We start from the raw sequence: 24369 nt of genomic DNA on the forward strand, positions 1-24369 counted from the left end.
AAAACTATTGTAAAGGATTCGAAAAGGAAACAAAAGGTAGCATTTTCTTTTTTCTTTCTTTTGCATGTGCACGTTATTTTTCTTGAAATTTGGTTCGAATAACCCAAAACGTAGGTTGCGCCGATGACCAAAACGGGTGGGGTTTCGAAGTTTCGAACCTAGATCTACCCCGAGGCTTATTTTTAAAAACTGGTTTGATTTTCGGTTAAAGGAGGGGAAGAGCTTTTTAAAAATCTATATTAGTCCCTTTATTTATTATATGGATATTTTATTCATTTATTTTTATTATTCATGTTATTATTATTATATGTATATATATATATATAAATTATTTTCATTTATTTTTTACTATATTTTACTATTATATATATATATATATTTCTTTAATATTTTACTTATAAGTCTAATATTACTATCTATATATATTGTAATTATCTTTATCTAGTCATATATATTTTTATACTTTTAATAGTTTATTTATATACCTATTATTAATATATATATTCTTAATTATTTTTATTTGATTATTTTTTTATTTACGTAATATATCTTATAACTTTATATATATATTTTTTATTATTTTCGTTTTTTTATTTATTATTATTATATTATTTTTTAAAAAACCTTGTGTCTTTATCATTATTATTATTAAACATTATATTATATACTACTAACCTAGAGGGTCCATTTTTTGTCTTATTTCTTACTAAAGCCCCCACTTTCGGTGAATTGAGAGGGTATATTTTCTATTTTTAAGTATTTGGTGTACATATATAGCTTATTTATTTTATTAATACTTTGATATATATATATATATTTATATTTTTCCTTTTTTCAAATATTACTATATACAATTATTACTTTACTATTTTTTTTTCTTATCTTACTTATTTATTTTATTTTTCCCTTGTATCTTATTTGTTTTCTTTACCTTTTTTATCTAACACATTTCTCGATTTTTTTTTCAATCAATCAAGGGTAAGTAATTAGGATCGAAACTTTACTTTTTAATTTAACTTGTCATTTTTCTTAATTAAGACAACTGGAAATTACGTAGTACCGAAAGGGCGGTTCAAGGGTGCTAATCCTTCCTTGACCGTAACCGACTCCCGAGCCCGACATATTTCTGGTAAGACGCAGATCAGGTAAGAAATAGGGTATCCGATCAACCCATTTATTTTTAAATAAATGATCGGTGGCGACTCCAATCTACATTTTTTAAGTCGAAGCCCAATTCTGGGGCCCAACCGAAAGACGGTTGCGACACATGGCCATGGCCTTAAATCTTCACTTCAAATCAAAATCAATACCAAATGGGTTGTCAAATTTCTCACAGTTTTTGGAGGTTCCATTTGTTTGCATGCTTTTGCCTTCCTTCTTTAATGCTACCACCACCTTCTACTCTTACTACTATTTATTTCTAGTTACATCCAAATGATTTTAATTCCAAATTTGATCATTTAAATTTTGAACTTCTCATATAATTTACAATCATATTGTTTCAGATTTTATTTACTTACTCATAATATTTTAAATATAAATTGTTTAGATATCATATTATTCATGTTCGAGTCGAGTTTTTCAAATTTAATTATTACAAGTTTGAATCACGTCGTTGTTTTATCATTATAAGTCATATTAAGATCGATTTGTTCTGCATTAAATCGTTTTAAGATCATATCAAAGTTGGTTGAAGTTAATTTAAGTTTGAATCAAACAAATTTGAAATTCGAACTATAGTTTTTTTTTAACAGTCTACTTAAATCCTAATTTGTGATTAGGTTAAACTGTATTATAAATTTAGTAGCGGAAGATTACTCGATGATTAAGAATTTTTATTTAAGTAAAAAGTTCTATGAACATATAGAATAGGTTCTGACTTTTACAATTACGAGAGAAAATTATTTTAGATAGATTTTTGTATCTCTTAAACTATTAAAGTTTATAGGAGAAATATTATTTTCAGTCGAAAACTAACCTTAGAAATTGTCCTTAATATTTGTTTAAATAATTGTATTGATCTGAATTAATCTAGTAATTGATTAAATATAGGTGATTATATGAAAATATATATATAGATTTAGATTAAAGGTTTGAAATTTGGGATCAAAGATTGAGACATCAACACCGAAATATCAACTACCGGACCCCTGAGGGCACCGCCTAGTGCTAAAAAAAGTCGCCAACTTTGCCTGTATTTTCCGGAATTCTTCACGTGCATCCCGATTCCATGCACCTCAAATCAGCCACCTGTCCCGAATCGCCACCCCTTGCGACCAGATGTTTACGCCTAGTTAAAAGAACAGCACCACAAGCTTCGAACACATGGCCCTTTCTTTTTCTCCAAGTTACTTCAATTTCATTCATGCCTAAACCTGGATTATCCGATTAATCATGGAAAAATAGCACGCGAAAAGTAAAATAAGAAAGGCTTTAATTTTGTTATCTTACAAACAAAATCAGGGGAACAGAGGTAATTGTCTAAAATTTCAAGCTTGTTCCGGGGAGGGAAGAGGGAAGCAAGTGTCTTCCCCGCCGGTGTTCCATAGGAAATGAGCATAATTGGCGGCGTAATAAGAGTTGGTTGGATCTACCGACATGGCTTCCAAGAATGTTTCCTCCGCCGCCCACAAATCATTCCTCGCCTTCCATAAAAAACTCGCGTATTTACTGTATGCTTCCGCATCCGCTGGCTCCACCCCTATTGCTTTCTTGAAGTACTCTTCCGCTCTGCGTTTTTTCAATACCAAAAAACAAAGGGGGGTAATTACGATTTTTACCATCTCAACCTTATGAACCACACACATGAAAAATTTATTTCGTTCAACAAAATGCCAAAGAAATAGATATTATAGCAATTTTTGATTCAGATGCTCAGTGATCAGTTAAAAACTATAAATTTTTTTTTGGGGGGGGGGATTAAGTAATACTAAATTATACTAATGAAATTGAAAGAGTAGATGACAAAGATTCTGTACCTGTCGTAATCATGTGCAACAAGGTAGAGAAACTGAGCATAATTGGCAAGGAGGACGGCGTTATTAGGCTCTCGTGACAACTCCGTTTGATAAAGCAGCTCCGTTCTGAAATAGTCTTCATGATCACCGTCCGGTTCGATTATTGCCGTCACCGGCGATACAAATCTCCCAACTGTTTCATGATCCACCGTTTCGTCTCTCACTGAAGCTATCATTTTCGAAGCTTCGTCCACCATCGAGTTCCAAAGAGTGAGCTCTTCTTCTCTGCTGCCCTCTTTCGTTGAATCTCTCTGTGTTTCCCCTGTTGTTCCTGGAGATGACAAGCCATCGGGAAAGATGGTACTGAATTGGTCGGCTTTGTTAAACCATCCATCGTCGTCTGTTCCGCTGGCGACCGGTCGGACTTTCCCGCCTCCGCCACTGTTTCCGCCAATTGATATGGTTTTACCGCTCGATGACGATAGCGAAAACGACTTTATCGACGAAGAATCTAACTTGGAATACTTCTGATCTTGGACATTTACCGTGGAAACATAAGTCCCCGTCGTTGGATTCGCGGCGTTGCTTCCCATGGAATGAACTGAATAATTGGCTAACATGATCATCACGTAAACCATTAAAGTGGGTGTGTGAGAAAAAACCTGTTGAAACAACCAAACGAACGAAGCGTGCATCTCTTTTTGAACTCTAACGAGAATCCCTTGTAAATCCTCGTAATACAAAGGTTCTCGCATATGCAAAGTGTAACTATGAAGCTCTCGGATTATGAAAACCATCGAAGAAAACGCCTTTTTAATTGAACAATAAGCTGATTCCCCCGGCTCTCGGAACCCTTCTTGCCATTGTAATTTCCTCTTAATCATTCGCAGGGAAAGCGGAAGATCCACGCTGTTGGCTTTACGTTCTATGCTTGATGAGGCCATTTCTTCCCCTCTTTCCTCCCACAATGATTGTTCGTTGAATCCCAAAGATTCCAGTACGGAATCGGAATCGAAAACGGATTCTCTTTCCCGTTCGGAATCTCGATCATTCCCGTTACTTGTGCTGCTAGCGGTTCCATCATTGTCCGATAATTGGAATCTGAATACCAATTCTTGAATTTTTTTTGAAAATTCTTCATCGGAGGAGTCTAAGCTTGCACTGCAGGCTCGTCGTGAAGTTCCAGATCTAGGTTTCTCCCGGGACCGTTGGATGAAGGTTGAGTTTGTAACGAAGAGAGCCGACCGGTTGAATCTTAGAACGGTCTTGAGATTAAGAACGCTGCCGTAACGGCAACGCCTCGGAAGGGAAGGCGAAGAGACTGCCGATGCTAAAGCTTGGGAAGAAGATGGTGGCTGGGACCATTGTAAACGCGCCGCCGTTTCCGCAACTTTCACTACCATTTGTTGAAGCTGTTGAAAAGCTTTCAGGGGAAAGATAGAACTTTCTATTACAGATGGGAATCTCCACAGTAAGCTTTATCCTTGGCAATAACCTGGAGATTTATTAAAAAGCGAAAACAAAGAATTTCTTAGAAATCACTCACCTGAAACTGAAATGGAAAACACTTTCCAAAGGAAGAATTCCTCTAACTGAGATCTATAAACCACATTTGCTACCACGGAAATCGGATCTCTAAACTCGAAAACAGTGAAATTCGAGGCTTCCTACGAAATTATTAAACAATTCTTCATTTTTTAATAAAAAAATAACTTACTTAGATTGCCTTTTAGTACGGGTTTCGCTAAAAGTGGGGGGAAAACTATATTTCAGCCGTCCGATTAGAAGCACCGGCGAAGCTTGAAATGGAAGCTTATTGGAAGAGAGAGAGAATTTCAAGGCGCTTCTTTACCCAGACACAGCTCCTTGATTTCTTAAAGAAAAAAAATGCATTTTTGAATAAATAAAAATGTAATTTTATAAAAGAAAAAAAATATCTAACCGGCTAAGCCGGTTACGAATTATGGCCTATGATCAGAATCCACAATCTGTTCGATGGAGATATCCGGTCACGGGTTGCTTAATCATTTTTTTTTTTGGATAAATTGATTTTATTATCCAATGAACCAAAGTCTGATACATGCTCAAAATCCCAATCACCGATTACACCCCTAAATAATTACAACTTACAAACAAAAAGAATGATCGGTTAACCTATACTTCAAGTATTACAAAATTGAATATTAACACAATCTAAACGGGTAATTTTCCTTCCTCTAAGTTGAATCCCTATTATCTCTTTGATAGCTTTAAAAATATCTTCCGGAGATCTGAAGCAACCTTGAAAAATTTGTTTGTTTCGTTCCTCTCATATGGTGTAGATAAATGCGTACCACGAAAGTTTAAGGAAAGTGGTTAGCAGGGATTTACCTCTCTATGATTCACAAGTTTGCACAATCATGTCCTCCCAATATTGAGAAGACTTCCTCAGTCTAGTATGAAGCAGCACTTGATTTCATACATGAGAAGTCAAATAGCAATAAAAAACAAATGATCTCTAGTTTCAATTGCTTCATTACAAAAACAACAGTTCGCATCATTAATAATACCCATTCGTTGTAAACGAGCTCTAGTGGGAAGTCTATCCAACAAAGTCATCAATGCAATCATGCTATGTTTAGGTATATGTAAAGGAAACCATACCAATTTATGCCAAGGGGACTTGTCTCATTTCTCCCTAATTTCCTCCCAAATTGATCGGATATTTTGAGATCCAGTAGCAAAGACAGCAGTAGCTTCTGTTCTTGCTTTTAGAATATGGTTTAAGCACCAGCTGTAGGAAGTGTTAACTTCAATTTGCCAGAAATCTCTATCCTTTAGAACATTAGCTTTGATCTAGGCAACCCACATTGAACCTTCTCCAGCAAGATCTATTCCGGCTTTTTAAATTTTTCAAACCGAGCCCTCTTTCATACTTCGTTTGACATATTTTAGACCATTTAACTCTTGCACCAACAGCTGATTTATCATATCCTTTCCAAAAACAACCTGAAGCATAGTTGTTCGATCTTGGTAATGATAGCTTGAGGTAAAACTACTTGTCTACACCAATAGTTTGCAACATTGAAGAGAAATGCCTTGATGAGTTCCAATCGACCAGTGCTGAAAACATTTTGATGTTTCGATATAACAAATTAAATTAAAAGAATTTTAATTTTGAAAATGATTTTTCTAAGCATATTCGATATATTAAATCGAATATCAAAATATTACTCAAAGTATTTCAAAGTTCATTTTAAATCCTTAGTAAAGTGTAAAATTAAGTTTTAATCTTAAAATAATTTCAAAACAATTTTACAAAGTATTTCGAACCGTTTCAAAGCCAAAAATTATAGTTTGTCCAGAGGGAACCGATTCCCCTTGAATGGTTTTGCTCCGAGAAATTCCAGTATGCTCGGAGGGAATCGATTCCCCCCAAGAGGTATCGATTCCCCCCTGTTCAACGGTTGAATATTTGAATTTTACACTTAGGTAACCGATTCCCTAGGAGGGGGTACTGATTCCCCCCACGCTCCAAGCAAAAATATTAATTGTTTTCACACTTAAACGGCTCCAATAACTTCATTAACGATCCCAAATGTTCAGAAGTGATTCAAGGTGTATTTAAACAAGCTTAGAAGCCATTGATCAAAAACAAGAAACAACAAGCAACTAGAATCAAGAGAGAATCAAAGAGAAAGCATCAAACCTCAAGTTTGTGCATTTCAAGCCTATTTTTCATTCAATATTCATTTTGCTTTCAAGAACACTACTTGCACTCATATTCATTCTTGAGTGTTATTTTCTTTGTTCTAGAATTGTGCAAACAATCTACCTTGTGAGGATTTCCTTGTAAGTTTGCAAATTTATAATCTTCTCTTTGGAAAAGAGTATTCTCAAGAATTGGGGTATATTCTTGAGGGTGTTGTAAGGTTATCTCTTTGGCCTCAAAAGAAAGAACAAATTAGTGAATTTTTTGGAAAATCCTTAGTGTGGATAGCTAAGGTAGTGGACGTAGACTTTGATTGAGAAAGTCGAATCACTCTAAATTGTTGTGCAATTACTTTTAATTTTCTACAAAAGCTTTCACAAATTTTTAATTACCAATTCACCCCCTCTTGGCCGATTCCGTCAATCGATTAACTCAACAATTGGCATCAGAGCCTAACTCATTTGAAGGTTTAATCGCCTCTTGAGTCGATTCGGGAAGAGTTACATCGATAATCAAAGTCATCAATGGCCTCTACTTCAAACTTCGACTCTGGTCTCGATTCGATGCCCGTCAACAAGCCTCCTTTCTTCAATGGGGATAACTATGCCTATTAGAAAAATAGGATGATGTACTTCATTCAAGCAAGTGACATGGGAGCATGGAATACCGTAGAAGAAGGATACATAAAGCCTCTCACTCATCCAAGATTGTGGAGTGAAGGAGAGACAAGAATGTTCCAGCTCAACTCCAAAGCCATCCATATCATATTTTGTGCTCTTGGACCAGATGAATATGGAAGTGTTTCATCTTGTACAACAGCTAAAGAAATATGGGACAAACTTCAAGTCACTCATGAAGGTACCGATGAGGTAAAGAAATCTAAAATTAGTATTCTAACGCATAGCTATGAAAATTTCAGGATGAAACCAAATGAAGATATCAAAGCTATGACGGATAGATTTTCAACGATTATCAATGGTCTCAAATCATATGGAGAGATCATTTCAAATGAAAAGCTTGTGAGGAAGTTAGTCTACTCCCTTCCAAAATCGTGGCAATCAAAGAAGACGGCAATCATCGAGTCTAAGGACCTAACGTCCTTAACTCTTGAAGAACTAATCGATTCCCTTCTCACTCATGAAATGATGCTTGAAGATGAAGTGGACCTCGATAAGATTAACAAGACACCAAAGAAAAAGGAGAAGAAGAAAAATATTGGAGTTGCTCTCAAATCCATAAAAGATAAGAGTGATTCGAATGAGGATGATGATGACGAGGAAATGGCAATATTTTCCAAACGATTCAGAAAGTTGATGATGCCCAACCGAGGAAGAAAATTCAAACGTCATGAAGGCTTCAAAACTGAATCGAAGGAGAGAGACATCATTTGCTATGAATGCAAAAAGCCGGGGCATGTCAAATATGATTACCCACAATTGAAGAAAAATGGTCAATCCAAAAAGAAGCACAAGGCTCATGTAGCTACATGGAGCGATGAAGAAGGTTCCGATGAAGAGGAACAAGAAGTTGCAAACTTGTGCTTGATGGCTATCGGGGAAGATTCTAAGGTAACCTCTAACTCATTCGATTTGGATAAATTATCTTATGATGAGTTATTAGAGGATTATAATGGGTTGGCTTCGTATTATAAAACTCTATTTTCAAAATACAAAAATGATATTTCAAAATTGAAAAACGAAAATAGTCTTATATCCAAGATCAACAATGAGCTTGAAAGTAAGATCAAAGAATTGCAAATCAAAATTAATGATTTTGAAAAGAAAAATACTGATTTGCATAACTTACTTTCAAAAGTTCATGATGATCATCAAAAGAAGATTGATGATCTTAAAACTTCTTTTAATAAGGTTAGAACAAAAAGTTTTGAAAAATGTGAGAATTCAAAATCCAACTTTGTTAAGAAAAGTTTTAGAAGCTACAATCATAGAAGTCCTCAACGAACCTTGAATGGTAAAATTATTAGGAGTATATGGGTTCCTAAAGAATTCATTACTACTAAAGATAATGATGTCCTTCATAAATGGATACCAAAGGGGACAAGGATTTTAGAAACTAATGAATATGGACCCAAAAGAATTTGGGTACCAAAAATTAGAAATTAATCCATGTTTGTAGGAAAAGAAGCATTGCTACAAGGCATGGGAAACAAATCCAAATTCATGGTACCTTGATAGTGGATGCTCGAGACACATGACCGGAGACAAAAGCCGGTTCATAGAGCTTAACGCCAAAATAGAGGAGAAGTGACTTTTGGTGATAATTCAAAAGGTCACATTGAAGGTAATGGTACTATAGGTAATACCTCTTCCATACAAATTAAAAATTTGTTATATGTGAATGGATTAAAGCATAATCTATTGAGTATTAGTCAATTATGCGATAAGGGATTCAATGTCATGTTTGAAATTAGTGGTTGTAAAGTCATTGAAATTGCATCTAATCGGGTTATGCTTGTTGGTCATAGAATAAGAAACATATACATGGTGCATTTAGATTCTATTAATATGACTAATTTGTGCCTAGTTGCTAAGGATGAGCATGATAGTTGGTTAATGCATAGGAGACTAGGACATGCTAGCATGAGTGTTTTGCAACGGTTAGTTAAAGGAGAATTGGTTCGAGGGCTGCCTAAACTAAAATTTGATAATGATAAAATCTGTGATGCTTGTGTTAAAGGAAAACAAAAGCGAGTTTCTTTTAAATCCATTAATGATGTGTCAACTAGTAGAGTATTACAATTGATCCATATAAATCTTTTTGGGCCAACTAGGACTACTAGCTTGGGTGGAAAACAATATGCATTTGTCTTGGTAGATGACTATTCTAGATATACTTGGGTTCTATTTTTAAGTACTAAAGATGAAGCATTAGAAAATTTCATCACATTTTCAAAAGTAATCCAAAACGAAAAAGGTTACTCTATCACTAGTGTTAGAAGTGATCATGGCACTGAATTTGAAAATCTTAGATTTAATGAGTTTTGTAATTCTAATGGTATTAGCCATAATTTTTCAGCACCTAGAACCCCTCAACAAAATGGAGTTGTTGAGAGGAAAAATCAAACTTTAGAAGAAATGGCTAAAACCATGCTTTGTGAAAATAATTTTCCAAAATATTTTTGGGCAGAAGCCACAAATATCGCTTGTTATGTTGTAAATCGAGTAATGATTAGGCCAGTTTTAAAGAAAACTCCATATGAAATTTTCAAAAATAAAAAGCCTAACATTAGCTATTTTCATCCTTTTGGATGTAAATATTTTTTTTAAACAACGGTAAAGAAAACCTTGGCAAATTTGATGCTAAAAATGATGAAGGAATTTTTCTGGGCTATTCCTTAAATTCTAAAGCTTATCGAGTATTTAATAAAAGAACTTTAGTTGTAGAAGAGTCTATACATGTTGTTTTCGATGATAATCTCCTTCCGAGGAAGGATTCTTGTGTTAATTATGATGTAGGTATTATAAATACAAATGACGTTAGACATGACGTTGGAGAATCATCATCAAAGGAAGAAACGAAAGATGAGGAAACTCATGATCATCTCGAGAATCCAACCATTGAAGAAAGGGAAGTATCTTATCCAAGAGAATACAACTATGTCAAGGATGGTGAGATTATAGGTGATCCATCCAAAGGGGTAACAACTCGATCTTCTTTTAGAAATATTTGTAATTATGTTGCATTTATTTCATGCATAGAGCCTAAGAATATTAAAGAAGCATTAAATGATGAACATTGGATTATGGCTATGCAAGAAGAGTTAAATCAATTTGAGAGAAGTAAAGTATGGACATTAGTTGAAAGGCCTAGTAATAAATCTATTGTATGTACTAGATGGGTATTTAGGAATAAGCTTGATGAGAGTGGTAATATAGTGAGAAACAAGGCTAGACTTGTTGCTCAAGGGTATACTCAAGAAGAGGGTATAGACTATGATGAAACATACGCTCCCGTAGCTAGGATGGAAGCAATTAGAATATTATTAGCATTTGCATGTTTTCATGAATTTAAATTATATCAAATGGATGTTAAAAGTGCGTTTTTAAATGGTTTTATAAAAGAAGAAGTGTATGTGGAACAACCTCCAGGTTTTGAAGATTCAAAATTTCCGGATCATGTTCTTAAATTGACAAAAGCACTTTATGGTTTAAAACAAGTTCCTAGAGCTTGGTATGAAAGATTGTCAAACTTTTTAATTGAAAAATGGTTTTCAAAAGGGAAGGTTTCAAAAGGGAAGGTTGACACTACATTGTTTTTAAAGCATAAAGGTAAAGATTTATTAGTAGTTCAAATTTATGTTGATGATATAATATTTGGTTCTACAAATGATGTTCTTTGCCAAAAAATTTCTAAGCTAATGCAAAGCGAATTCGAAATGAGCATGATGGGGGAGCCCTCATTTTTCTTGGGACTCCAAATCAAGCAAAGAAAAGATGACATCTTCATCAATCAAGCTAAGTACGTCAAAGATATGCTCAAGAAATTTGGACTGGAAAATGGCAAGCCTCATGACACTCCAATTAGCTCTTCAACAAAGCATGACTTAGATGTAGGAGGTAAATGTGTAGATGTTAAATTATATAGGTCAATGATTGGATCTTTACTTTATCTAATTGCAAGTAGACTAGACATTATGTTTAGTGTTTGCTTATGTGCTAGATTTCAATCATGCCCTAAGGAATCACATTTACTAGCTGTTAAGAGAATATTTAGATACCTTAAGGATACTCCTAGTTTAGGACTTTGGTATCCTAGAGACTCTAGCTTTGGCTTGCATGCCTTTTCTGATGCGGATTATGGAGGATGCAAATTAGATAGGAAAAGCACCTTCGGTACTTGCCAATTCCTTGGAAATATGTTGATTTCTTGGTTTTCAAAAAAAAAAATGTGTTGCATTATCTACCACTGAAGCGGAATACATTTCAGCTGGTAGTTGTTGTGCACAAGTGTTATGGATGAAACAACAACTTTTTGATTATGGACTTGAAGTAGGTACCATTCTTATCAAGTGTGACAATACTAATGCTATCTGTCTCACTAAAAATCACATCCAACACTCTAGAACTAAGCACATTGAAATAAGACATCACTTCATTAGAGACCATGTCACTAAGGAAGATGTAGTTCTAGAATTTGTTGATATTTTGTATCAATTAGCGGATATCTTTATAAAACCTTTAGACAAGGAACGTTTTTGGACACTTAGGAGAGAATTAGGTTTAACTTACATATCTTCACTAAGTGTTTAAAATAATTTTAGCACTTTAAAGAATAAATGAAAAATGCTTATAATAGTAATTTCTGATTACATTCATTGCTATTAGTTAGGTGGAGTTTATGATTCTTGATGAAAAATTAAATTTATGTTCAAATGTAGTTTAAGGATTAATTTGATTGATTGAACATAATTAATTTTTGATATATGAGTTATCAATACCTTTAGAAAATATTAATTTAGCATTTTGAGTGTTTAAAATACATATTTTTTGAATTATAGGGCAGAGGGAATCGATACCCCCTTGAAGGGGAACCGATTCCCCCTTTGAAGGGGAATCGATACCCCCCTAGGGTTCTGTTTTTTTTAACACGGGCAGAACACCCAAAATTATCAAACCCTCTCTTCTCTTCTCTTCGCCGTTATCCTTCTCTCTTTCTCTCTCCCAAATCATCAATTTGATTCAAAAACAACGTTTCTTATCGAAATTACTTCAAAAATCATCTCCTAAACCTGTTGGAATCATCAAATTAGAGCAAAAATCATCACATTCTCACAAAATCCAAAAATCTTCAAGGTATTTTTCTAAAACTTTTATTTTATCAAATTTTGAACATAGAACTAGTTTTAATTAGTTCTAGATTGAAATAGTGATTGCCATTGATTGTGTAGTGATTAGAAACTAGATTTTACAACTAATTTCATCAAAAACACAAGAATTTTCCAAAATTCTTTGAAATTGTTGAAATAAATTTTTTTTTCTTCAAATTATTGTGTTTTGATTAAATTATGTTGTTGCTATGAAAACTATACATATATTGATTTTCAAAACCTTATTTTTCAATAAGTTTTTCAAAAAACTTTGTCCATTAGGATTGGTTTAGAGAACCTTGAAATATTAAGGACTCAATTGAGTTTTGGGATTGATTACATTGCATACATGTGTTTTATAATTGCAGGTTATTCATTCTATTCCGATTTTCTTAAACCATGTCAAATCCTAAACGTGTTAGGTCTTCATCTAGTCGTTCAAACCAACAACTAAATCCACCTCCAAATCCTCCTCCTATTCCTGAAATTCTTATTCCTAATCCCGTTGATCCTAATATGACTATCCAAAACTCGTGCTTCAATCATCCTGGTCCTAGAAATCATCGTTTTTGGTATTATCAATATTTTGACTCTTACAAAATTAGAGAAGAACGTATCCCTTCTCTTCAAGCTATGATAGATATCAATTTTAGATATCTTCCTCTTTTACAAGAGTGAAAATTTGATAAACTTAGTGACCTTGAACCTATAGTTTACCATCAACTTGTTCGCATATTATATTATAATGTCGTTTGTATTAAAAACCGAGCTCAAACCAAAACCATAGGAGTTCGTTCCTATCTCCTAGAACAATTCTTCCATATTGACTCGGCTTACATAGCCAATGAATTAGGATTAGATAATGATGGTATATCAAATGAAAACAGTTTTTAGGTTCTTGTTATAAAAGAAGGGATAGTGCGAGTATCTTAGATCTTCATGATCGTTTTCTTCATCTAATGATTTCTTGGTGGTTTCGACCATCCGAAAGTCGTTACTCAACTCTTAGAGCCTTGGATCTTTGGTGGTTACATTATTTCCAAAACAATATTAAAATAAACCTACCTCATATTATTTTTGCTGAAATTGTTGAAACCGTAAATCTTGTTCCTAATAAAAAACTTTGTTCATCTCTAGTTTACGGTTGCATTCTGAGTAATCTATTTTCTAAAGCCGGGCTTAGAGTTGGTCTAGATGTCGTCTTCCCTATAAAAAAACTAATTAATCTTCTTTCCTTAATGAGAGCGGGATGGATAAAGAATAAGGAAACCGGTGAATAGGTTCGATCTTCTGAGAATCCTCCGGGAGCTAGTTCTTCACAAGCTCCACCTGAAGGTGACGATGATCCCGAGCTTGAACAATTAATGCAAGATATTGACGAAGCCGACGATGAGTCGGAGCAGCACAAGGAACAAGCTCAACAAGAAGATCAAGTGCCTCTATATTTTAAATCATTTATGGAGACATTTGATTTCCGTTATGCATCCTTGGATTCTCGCTTCACTTCCATAGAATCTCACTTCTTGACTATGGAAGCTCAACAATTGGAAATTCTCCAGGAGATGCGTGCAAACAATGAAGCTACCAACGCTCGTATTAATGCACTCACTCATGAAATGGCAGCTATGTCCTCCTACGGATGCTTGAACTTTGATCTTTGCTTTGCTTGTTTGGATTGAACTTGGATATTTGCATTATTGTTAAAACATTTTACATGCTTTTGGATTGTTTATTTTTGGTTGTTCAAACTTATGTTTAATACATTTGATTTGGATTTCGTGTTTATTTTGCATCTTTAGACATATATGACCAATTATACATTACATGTTTATGAATATTGATTATGAAACTAATGGTTAACCTCTCTTTTGATTGTGATCTTAGTAGCTTAAGCTTTATATTAATAAATCAATTGGTTTACGTTTTTCAAAATTCTTGTTTAAAACGTCTTATAGGGTATTTTTGATTTAACAAAAAGGGGGAAAAAGTGTTAAAGTAAGGGGGAGTAGTATTTTTCAAAATCAAAATTCATTTTGAAATTAGAAAATCTTAAAATGTTTTGTTATATCAAAAAAGGGGAGATTGTTGAAAACATTTTGATGTTTCGATATAACAAATTAAATAAAAAGAATTTTAATTTTGAAAATGATTTTTCTAAGCATATTCGATATATTAAATCGAATATCAAAATATTACTCAAAGTATTTCAAAGTTCATTTTAAATCCTTACTAAAGTGTGAAATTAAGTTTTAATCTTAAAATAATTTCAAAACAATTTTACAAAGTATTTCGAACCGTTTCAAAGCCAAAAATTACAGTTTGTCTAGAGGGAACTGATTCCACCCCAAGGGGGTACCTATTTCCCCCCAAGGGGGTACCTATTCCCCCTGAATGGTTTTGCTCCGAGAAATTCCAGTATGCTCGGAGGGAATCGATTCCCCATGAGGGAACCGATTCCCCCCATGGGGTATCTATTCCCCCCACTGTTCAACGGTCGAATATTTGAATTTTACACTTAGGGAACTTATTCCCCAAGAGGGGGTACCGATTCCCCCCACGCTCCAAGCAAAAATATTAATTGTTTTCACACTTAAACGGCTCCAATAACTTCATTAATGATCCCCAACATTCAGAAGTGATTCAAGGTGTATTTAAACAAGCTTAGAAGCCATTGATAAAAAACAAGAAACAACAAGCAACTAGAATCAAGAGAGAATCAAAGAGAAAGCATCAAACCTCAAGTTTGTGCATTTCAAGCCTATTTTTCATTCATTATTCATTTAGCTTTCAAGAACACTACTTGTACTCAATTATATTCATTCTTGAGTGTTCTTTTCTTTGTTCTAGAATTGTGCAAACAATCTACCTTGTGAGGATTTCCTTGTAAGTTTGCAAATTTGTAATCTTCTCTTTGGAAAAGAGTGTTCTAAAGAATTGGGGTATATTCTTGAGAGTGTTGTAAGGTTATCTCTTTGGCCTCAAAAGAAAGAACAAAATAGTGAATTTGTTGGAAAATCCTTAGTGTGGATAGCTAAGGTAGTGGACGTAGACTTTGATTGAGAAAGTCGAACCACTCTAAATCGATGCGCAATTACTTTCAATTTTCTACAAAAGCTTTCACAAAATTTTAATTGCCAATTCACCCCCTCTTGGCCGATTTCGTCAATCGATTAACTCAACAACCAACATAGCTCAAACGCTTACCAGACCAGGATAGTAGCCTTGATTTAATTTTATGGATTAGCTCTTCACAATCCTTTTCATTAAGCTTTCTTGAAACTAAAGGAATTCCCAAGTATTTTACTGGCAAGGAACCGTGGTTGAAGCCAGTTGAGAGCTTGATAGAGTCAATGATATTCCTTGAGATTCCTACAGTAAAGAAATCGCATTTGGATGCATTAAGTTTAAGTCCAGAAATATCATAGAAAAAATCCAGAACAGAGCAGACTCCCAAGACAGATTTCATATTTCCTTTGCAAAAAATTAGTAAGTCATCTGCAAAAGATAAATGAGTGAGCTCAACTTTTTTGCATTTAGGGTGATAATAATTTTTTTTATTAAATTAAAGTATTATAAAGTAGTATATAGTTTAAATAATCTCAATTATTTGATAATAAATACTCAATCACTCTACTACTACCACTGATGCTAAAACCTATGACCTCTAAAAACAACAATGATTCCTTTAACTACTTAATTAAGTTGGTTCGTGCACGAATTGTTTAATCTTATTCTAGAAAACTTATAAACATGTTATATTTGTTGAGATTTTTCTTTAAATTTATTTGAAGACAAATTTTACTTATGTTGTATATTAATATTTATTTTTTACTTAATTTTTTAAAAATATACCATATATTTTATAAATAATTAAAGTTTGTAAAAAATGTTTGTTATATGGTCTTATTAATTTTTAGTGATAAGTTCACGTTCATGAAAAATAACAATATCAATTATATTTTGTACTCTTACAAAATAAATTATTTTGTAAAATTAGTAAAATTTAAGTCTCTAGATAGTTTATAAATTTTAATAAGTTATTATGAATAACGATACGTACTAAGCCATTAAAACATTGACCACAAATGTGTATATAACAATAACTATTCACAGTATGTGATAAAATTTAATACATATAGTTTGATTGAATCGTTTAAATAATTATATGATTCTATTTATAAAATTAAAAGATTGATGATCAAAATAAAAAGAGATGATAATTAAATGGTTATATGTATAATTTATCTTATATCAAATTGCACAACTACTCGATTAAAATTGTATTTATTGTATTATATTAATGACTTAACTAATTTTAAAGGATTTTTAACCTATTTTAAAGTATTTTTTTAACCTAGGATGCTTACAAGTGGTAATATATGTTGTAAAAAATTTTAATCATTTGACAATAAACGTTTAAATATTCTGCAGCCTCTGGTGTTCGAATCGAATACCTCTAAGAATAACAATCACTCCATTAATCATTAAAATAGCTTGATTTGTGTGATTTAAAAAAAAAAAAAAAGTTTATGTTGTGTGAAATTTTCTAATTTAAACATATAGGACAAATAAACTTGGCATGTTATAATAACACATTTAATATTCAACACTTATACATTGTGATTGTTCATCATTGAATAGTTAATCAAATTTATTTTCTTATATTTATAATTTTAAAATTTTAAAATAATTATGATTATAAAAATTTCTTGCAAATGAAATTTTCATCTTTAAATGGCATTACTCTCATATTCTCTTTCGACTATATGATATTACTTTATTAAGTCATCAAATTATTAAAAGTTACAAAATGATCTTTCGATTTTAGGGAGTTACTTTTTTGAGTCTATGGACTGTTAAAAGTTACAAAATGGTCACTTGACAATTCATTATGTTCCAACTCATTTTTTTCTATTAAAAAATTGACGACAATGTGAACTGTACATTAACCTGGTGACTGAGATATGATAAAATCAATTTTTAATAGAAAAAAAACGAGTTTGGAACATAATGAATTGTCAAGTGACCATTTTGTAACTTTTAATGGTCGATGGACTAAAAAAAGCAACTCCCTATAGTTGAAGGATCATTTTATAACTTTTAATAGTCAAATGACTCAATAAAATAATATCCTATAATTGGAGGATCATTTGTGTACTTTACCCATAACACAATGAAACGTACATTTACCATTCTTAATTAATCGGAACAAATTGAACAAACCCCGAAAACTCTACCCAGTGTTGTGGAGATGGATGTGGTTGAGGCTTTTTTATTGTGGTACGTGTCCAACACATCACCGTCTGATATGAAGTTTTGGTTTAACAAGGGATATTAATGAAACCGTGATAATTTCACCGACCTTTCACTGTGACGTCATAAACACTCGTCTATTTTCTTTTTTCTTTTTTGATAAAAAAAGAAAAAACATGTCTGTTTTCTGTAGCTTTGTGATTTGTTCATGGAATTTAAACATTTTTCGGCTTGAATTAATATATGGAACATATATTAGTTTTAAAAAGATGTTATTGATATTTTTGAAAAAAAATAATCATTATTACATGCGTGGCAGAAATTTCTCATTTTATTTATTTTAAATATGTATTATATCTTTCACTCATCTATAAATGTAATAACATGCGTATTAAATAAAATTTAAATCGTATTTAGAATTTATACATGTGCAAAATATAAGTGTAAAGTTTAAGCTTTTGTATTTAAAAGTTCAAAGTTGAAGCAACTGAAACCGATATTTTATTTATTATGACCTAACTTTATGAAGCAAAGTTTTTTAAAATGAAATTCAACTTTGTTACTTATAAATCAAATAAATGATGTTAATTATATATATATAGTGAATAATCAGCAAAGTTTTGTTTATATTTTATGATGGTCCAAAAATAGAAATACGATGTCTTTTGGGGTAGCCTGGGTAAGGTGATGATGAACCGACGGTCCAAAATGGAAAGGCTTGGGAAGGCAATTTACTGCATGTTTGCATCAGCAGAAGAAAATAGGAAGGGCAAGACATCATAAGAACAACGGCTGAAATTTTACTTGGAAAATCTTCTGGACGGTTCAGATTGATTTTCTTCGAAAAAACATCTTTTCTTTTTTAAAAAATAATATATAAGAATCATTCGTTTTCATTTTATGAATTTCTAATCAGCATACATTTGTTGTCCTTTTATAGTAGCATATGGTATGATCTATCGTAATATTGAAAAAAATATTTTTGCGACATCTCTTTTTTAGTCGGCGGCGATATTAATTTCAATGTTGGTTTTCGACCGCCGATGACTATTAGTTATATATATATATATATATATATATATATATATATATATATATATATATATTATGTCTTTTATATTTTTTACTTGAGTCTTTTTAATTTTAAATAAGATTTTCTGTCATTGTGACATGATTTTTTATGCTCTTTTGGCACGTGTTTTATTTGTTATTGTGGCACGATCATCATTATTTTTGGTACGTTTTTTTTGTAAACCTTTTGTAGTCGTTTTGTTTATCGCACAAAAATTATCACGACATTTATTTTTTTATTAGCTAGTCGGTGGTCACGTATAACCATATCTCCTCTTTTGGTAAAAGGTTTGTTGATGTAATCAGATTATATAGCGAAGTAGCTTGACATATTATTTGGTTCGCTCTCTACTCCTTTATCATTTCGTCAAGTGTCTCATTCGATAAAGATAAGGAGTTTTTATGTAATTTATTAGGTTTTGATGTTAGTTGTCATTTTCATTAAAATATTTTTTTCTTAGTATCTTTAGTTTTAATTGTTTCTTTTGTATGATTATTTTGGTGATTATTATCTCTAAATTTATCTTTATATTTTGATATGTTTTAATATTTATTCCTTCCATTATTAATAGAATCCAATTACCGTTATTGAAATTAAATATTTATGTGTGCGAAGAGCTAATACACTTTAAGCCAGTGGCGGGATGCACTCATAGCTTAGGGTGCCCATTCTGAAATCTGGATTTTTTTTCTATTAATCATCTATTTTATTGATGGTATCAGTCTAAAATTATATTGTGTCTATCTTAAAATATAAATACTTTTCGATTAATGACCCATTTTATTAATAGTTTTCACTGTAAAATTTTATTTATATTTATCTTATTTAAAAATTTTATACTATTAATATATATATATACTCTCAAAAATATTTTTAGATACGGGGCTATTTTGAGTGGTGCATCATGATTCTGTTCATAGATACAAGCTTATTAATATGTGAGTTGGCAACAGTTAGGGTCTGTTCAGCAGGTCAACAAAGTAGACCCATCCAATGGAAAAGGGTTATAAGTATTACGGGTGGGTGGAAGTTGTGGTTCTAAGCTGGTCCTAGGTAGGCTCAAAAATATATATCATATAATATTATAGAAATATCTCAGGATGGATCGAGAAGAATCATCCCTAAAAATATAATATTTCAAATTCAAGTTTCAGGTTTAAACTCGAGATCAAATTTCAATCGAATTAAGTATGATGATATTTTGAATTCAATTTTTTTCCGAAATCAAATCAAATTTTAATTTTTTATTTCGAATTTGAATTAAACAATCTCAAGCACATGAGCTCTCAATTGAATCGAACTTAATTTTAAATTATTTGAATAAAATCAAACAACACTCCACCTCGACTCCACTTACTTACCATCATAGCCAAAAGTATCAAATTCAGTACACTGCGAAATCGACACTTGGTAAACTTTACTGAGAAATGGGTGCGTGCAATTCGTCAAAGCCAATACACTAGAACCAGATTGCATATGCTGTGTCTCGACATGAAAAGTTGCCCAAAACACTATTTTTCTTACAAGTCGGAGTAATAAAATCGCAAGTTGGGTGTCTTTTAGCCGCAAGAGTTCAATCCATAAATAGTTGGAACAGGCAAAATCACCGTTTGAAGAACCACCAAACAAACGATAAAAATGGCATCAATCATGGAGGGGGGTTGAAAAGAATTCAACGTTTAGGTAAAGGTGTTCAAAGATAAAGGTTGAGGGATGCATGCGATGGAAATTGTACGGGTTATCCAAATAATTGAGCTTTAAGCCAAGAGGGAGAAATGGGTGCATTGATGTAGAACTGTCTACGTCGTTGGAGGCTTAATTGTCTGCATCAGGGGAAAGGGTATCTGAATTTTCACAGTACGGGGTTTAATGGATACGAAAAATAGGGACGTGTACGTCAACGATGCCACCTCAATCTCCTTATCTCTTCATCCAATATAATACATGGATCAATGGCTTCTTTTCCTCTCTTTTCTTTCCCAATATTTTTTCTGTTAGACTCTCGTATAAACTCCTCCATTTATCAGAGTTTTCAAGGAACCGGCATTTTCAAAGTATAAATTTCTAAATCAATTACGGTGCATATAAAAGCCCTTTAAAAAGTAAATGTTTACACCACTAATTAGAATAGTATGGTTATTATAAATATCTTTCAATCAAGACCGATAGACCGATAGGAGGGTCGAACCTTCAACTATCTAGACACACTCTCTTCCTTCTTTATGACTCTTTCTTCATGTTGACCAAATTCCTCTCATAGAGAAACATACATTAGTCTTCTATGAGTTCAGTTCCTAAAGCCACGTTAACTTTTGATCCTCCAACAACCAATTCGGAGAGCAAACAGAGGAAACATACCATAAACCCTGCTTCTCCTGATTTTGTGCCACTTCCATCATTTGAAGAATGTTTCCCGAAGAGTTCAAAGGAATTCAGGTTAATGTGGTTATATATGTAGCTTATTGGTTCTACTTCCTTTCCCTTTAGCTTTAAATTATTTTCTAATGGATGATCAATCTTTCAGGGAAGTTATTCATGAACAATCTGGCCATACACTCAAGGTTCCCTTCCAAAGGGTGCATTTATCCGGAGATGTGCCAAACTTTGACACATATGACACCAGCGGTCCTCAAAACATCGATCCACGTATTGGTAGGAAGCTCAAGCTTACTTTTATCTTTTTTCTCCTTTTTGAAGGCTTTAATATTAACTCTTTTTCAACTTTGTTTTAACAAACTCCCCTCTTTTTTATTCATGATGAATATTGTTTGTTTGTTTGAGTATTCTCTATGCTCTTATTACTTTCTGTTCCTTACATATATTGGATATAATGATATTGTTAGTTTTGTGGTTAAGCTAAATGCCAAGTATTGTGCATGACATCTTTAAACAGGACTCCCTAAATTGCGCAAGGATTGGGTCGATAGACGAGAAAAGCTTGGTGTCCCAAGATACACTCGATGTACTATGCGAAGCAGGGAATTATTACTGACGAAATGTTATATTGTGCTACTCGTGAGAAGCTTGACCCAGAATTTGTTAGGTCAGAGGTTGCCCGTGGGAGGGCAATCATTCCTTCCAACAAAAAGCACTTAGCGTTGGAGCCAATGATAGTTGGACGGAACTTTTTGGTCAAAGTAAATGCAAATATTGGAAATTCAGCTGTTGCAAGTTCTATTGAGGAGGAAGTTTACAAGGTTCAATGGGCAACAATGTGGGGTGCTGATACTGTTATGGATCTTTCAACTGGACGCCACATTCATGAGACCCGTGAATGTATCCTAATTAACTCTGCTGTGCCAGTTGGAACCGTGCCCATCTATCAAGCCCTGGAAAAAGTAAATGGAATTGCTGAAGATCTTAGTTGGGAAGTCTTCAGGGACACCCTGATTGAGCAAGCTGAGCAGGGTGTAGATTACTTCACCATCCATGCTGGGGTACTTTTGCGATACATTCCCTTAACTGCAAAGCGCATGACAGGAATTGTTTCTCGCGGGGGATCTATTCATGCAAAATGGTGCTTGGCATACCATAAAGAGAACTTTGCTTATGAGCATTGGGATGACATACTAGATATCTGCAACCAATACGACGTGGCACTTTCAATTGGGGATGGACTAAGACCTGGATCTATATATGATGCAAATGACACTGCTCAGTTTGCTGAGCTTTTAACCCAAGGGGAACTGACTCGTAGGGCTTGGGAAAAGGAAGTACAGGTATCTCATTGCAACTTACACAATTTCCCCTTTTGCATTCTGTTTATAAAATGTTTAGAAGTACTGCTTGACTTGAGACATATTAGTGGCTCTGCGTGGTCTTGATTATTTAATAACATTGTCATTGATTTTTAAAATGTTGATATCAGGTAATAAATGTCGATCTCTGTTTCAAATGAAAATATAACATGCAATATCACGTAATTGGCAATCTCATTTCTGGGATCTGTCAGTTGTCAAACCGAGAACATTGCTTGTTGTATTCTCATATAACTTGGACTTTTGAGTTTTTCATTTTTGCGCATTTCAGGTAATGAATGAAGGACCTGGACACATCCCAATGCACAAGATTCCTGAAAATATGCAAAAGCAGCTTGAGTGGTGCAATGAAGCACCTTTCTATACCCTTGGTCCTTTGACAACTGATATTGCTCCAGGATATGATCATATCAATTCTGCAATTGGTGCAGACAATATTGGGGCCCTTGGCACAGCACTTCTTTGTTATGTTACTCCAAAGGAGCACCTTGGGTTGCCAAACAGAGACGATGTGAAGGCTGGTGTTATAGCATATAAGATAGCTGCTCATGCTGCTGATTTAGCCAAGGGTCATCCACATGCTCAGGAATGAGACGATACATTAAGCAAGGCGAGATTTGAGTTCCGATGGATGGACCAGTTTGCTTTGTCACTGGACCCCCATGTCCTTCCATGATGTAACACTGCCATCTGAAGGTGCCAAAGTTGCTCACTTTTGCTCCCTGTGTGGACCAAAGTTCTGCTCTATGAAGATAACAGAGGATGTTCGTAAGTATGCCGAGGAGCATGGTTACAGGAACCTGGAGGAAGCCATGCAACAGGGGATTGATGCTATGAGTGCTGAGTTCCTGGCTGCTAAGAAAACAGTGAGCGGTGAACAACATGGTGCAGTTGGTGGGGAAATCTACCTGCCAGCCAGTTATTTCAACTCTTCTGATAAGTGAGAGTAAGTATGGCAGGGCTGTTCTTTGTTATTGAAATTCTAAAAGAAACTATATGTTGCAATTAAAATCCATGTTTTGTTCCCTCATGCTATATGTCTCGTCGGGATTTTTCCTTGCAGGGTTACATGAACAAGGAGAATTGCTTCGGAATCCCTGGGAGCCCTGGTGCATTATAATTAGCTCACTAATAACAGTTGTATTTGCAGTCATTTGACTATCGTGCTTTAGGTGAGTACCAGTTTAGTAGATCTTCAGACGTTTATCTTTGTTATGCTTTGTCTATTGCGAGTTGGAATGATAAAAAAGGGGTTTCCGACTATCTTCCATGCACATTGCATTGTAATTTAAGTTTTTGGTGTCGGTATTGACGAAAAAAAGCACCAGGGGTGCCTGTATCCACGTTTCGGCACACGGCATTTTGGCCGAGATGCCGGGCGGATGAGGCTGAGAAAGTCCCTTTGAACCTGAACAGGATAATTCCTGCGTAGGGAGTGTGCTTTATTGTTGCTTGGTTTAACAGGACTGCGGCTCCCATGGCCTGATGGTTTGAGCTTAGCTGATACTCGAGGGCAGATACATACGGCTCAATGCCCCAACTTTTCACTCCTGAATTTGCCTTGTTGGGTAAAACTAAAATTGGCTAATTTGCTAAACTTCAAATATTGGCTCTAAATATAATTTTAATCCATCTACCGTAATTTGATAAAATTTGGTGTTAACTTTTTATACTGTTATCTAAATTGAGTATACCTTGTTCTTGTCAAAGTGATGGTGTGGATTTTGTTTACTATCATTTATAATCACATCATTATTTAAGTGATTTTAATCATGTCATGTCTTGATATTTAATGGAAATACCGATGTAAC

General features: G+C 33.7%; 1 protein-coding gene and 1 pseudogene across 2 annotated transcripts; one reads left to right on the forward strand and one right to left on the reverse strand.

Annotated features, from left to right (window-relative positions):
- Window positions 1-625: 625 nt before the first annotated feature.
- Window positions 626-23785, forward strand: LOC120168099 (annotated as a pseudogene).
- LOC120168097 lies at window positions 2418-20227 on the reverse strand. 2 transcript variants are annotated; one of them, XM_039176925.1, is made up of 3 exons: window positions 20217-20227; window positions 2979-4440; window positions 2418-2730 (listed from the first exon to the last, which is right to left on the reverse strand). In XM_039176925.1, the coding sequence occupies exons 2-3, from the start codon at window positions 4358-4360 to the stop codon at window positions 2490-2492; spliced, it is 1623 nt and encodes a 540-aa protein (XP_039032856.1). In that variant the 5' UTR covers window positions 4361-4440; window positions 20217-20227; the 3' UTR covers window positions 2418-2489. The 2 variants fall into 2 exon arrangements, with proteins under 2 accessions (XP_039032856.1, XP_039032855.1); XM_039176924.1 differs by lacking the exon at window positions 20217-20227 and adding an exon at window positions 4675-4809 and having other exon boundaries at window positions 2979-4452.
- Window positions 23786-24369: the final 584 nt, after the last annotated feature.

The sequence above is a fragment of the Hibiscus syriacus genome, unplaced genomic scaffold (assembly GCF_006381635.1).
Source record: "Hibiscus syriacus cultivar Baekdansim isolate YM2019G1 unplaced genomic scaffold, ASM638163v2 tig00111708_pilon, whole genome shotgun sequence".
NCBI lineage: Eukaryota > Viridiplantae > Streptophyta > Magnoliopsida > Malvales > Malvaceae > Hibiscus > Hibiscus syriacus.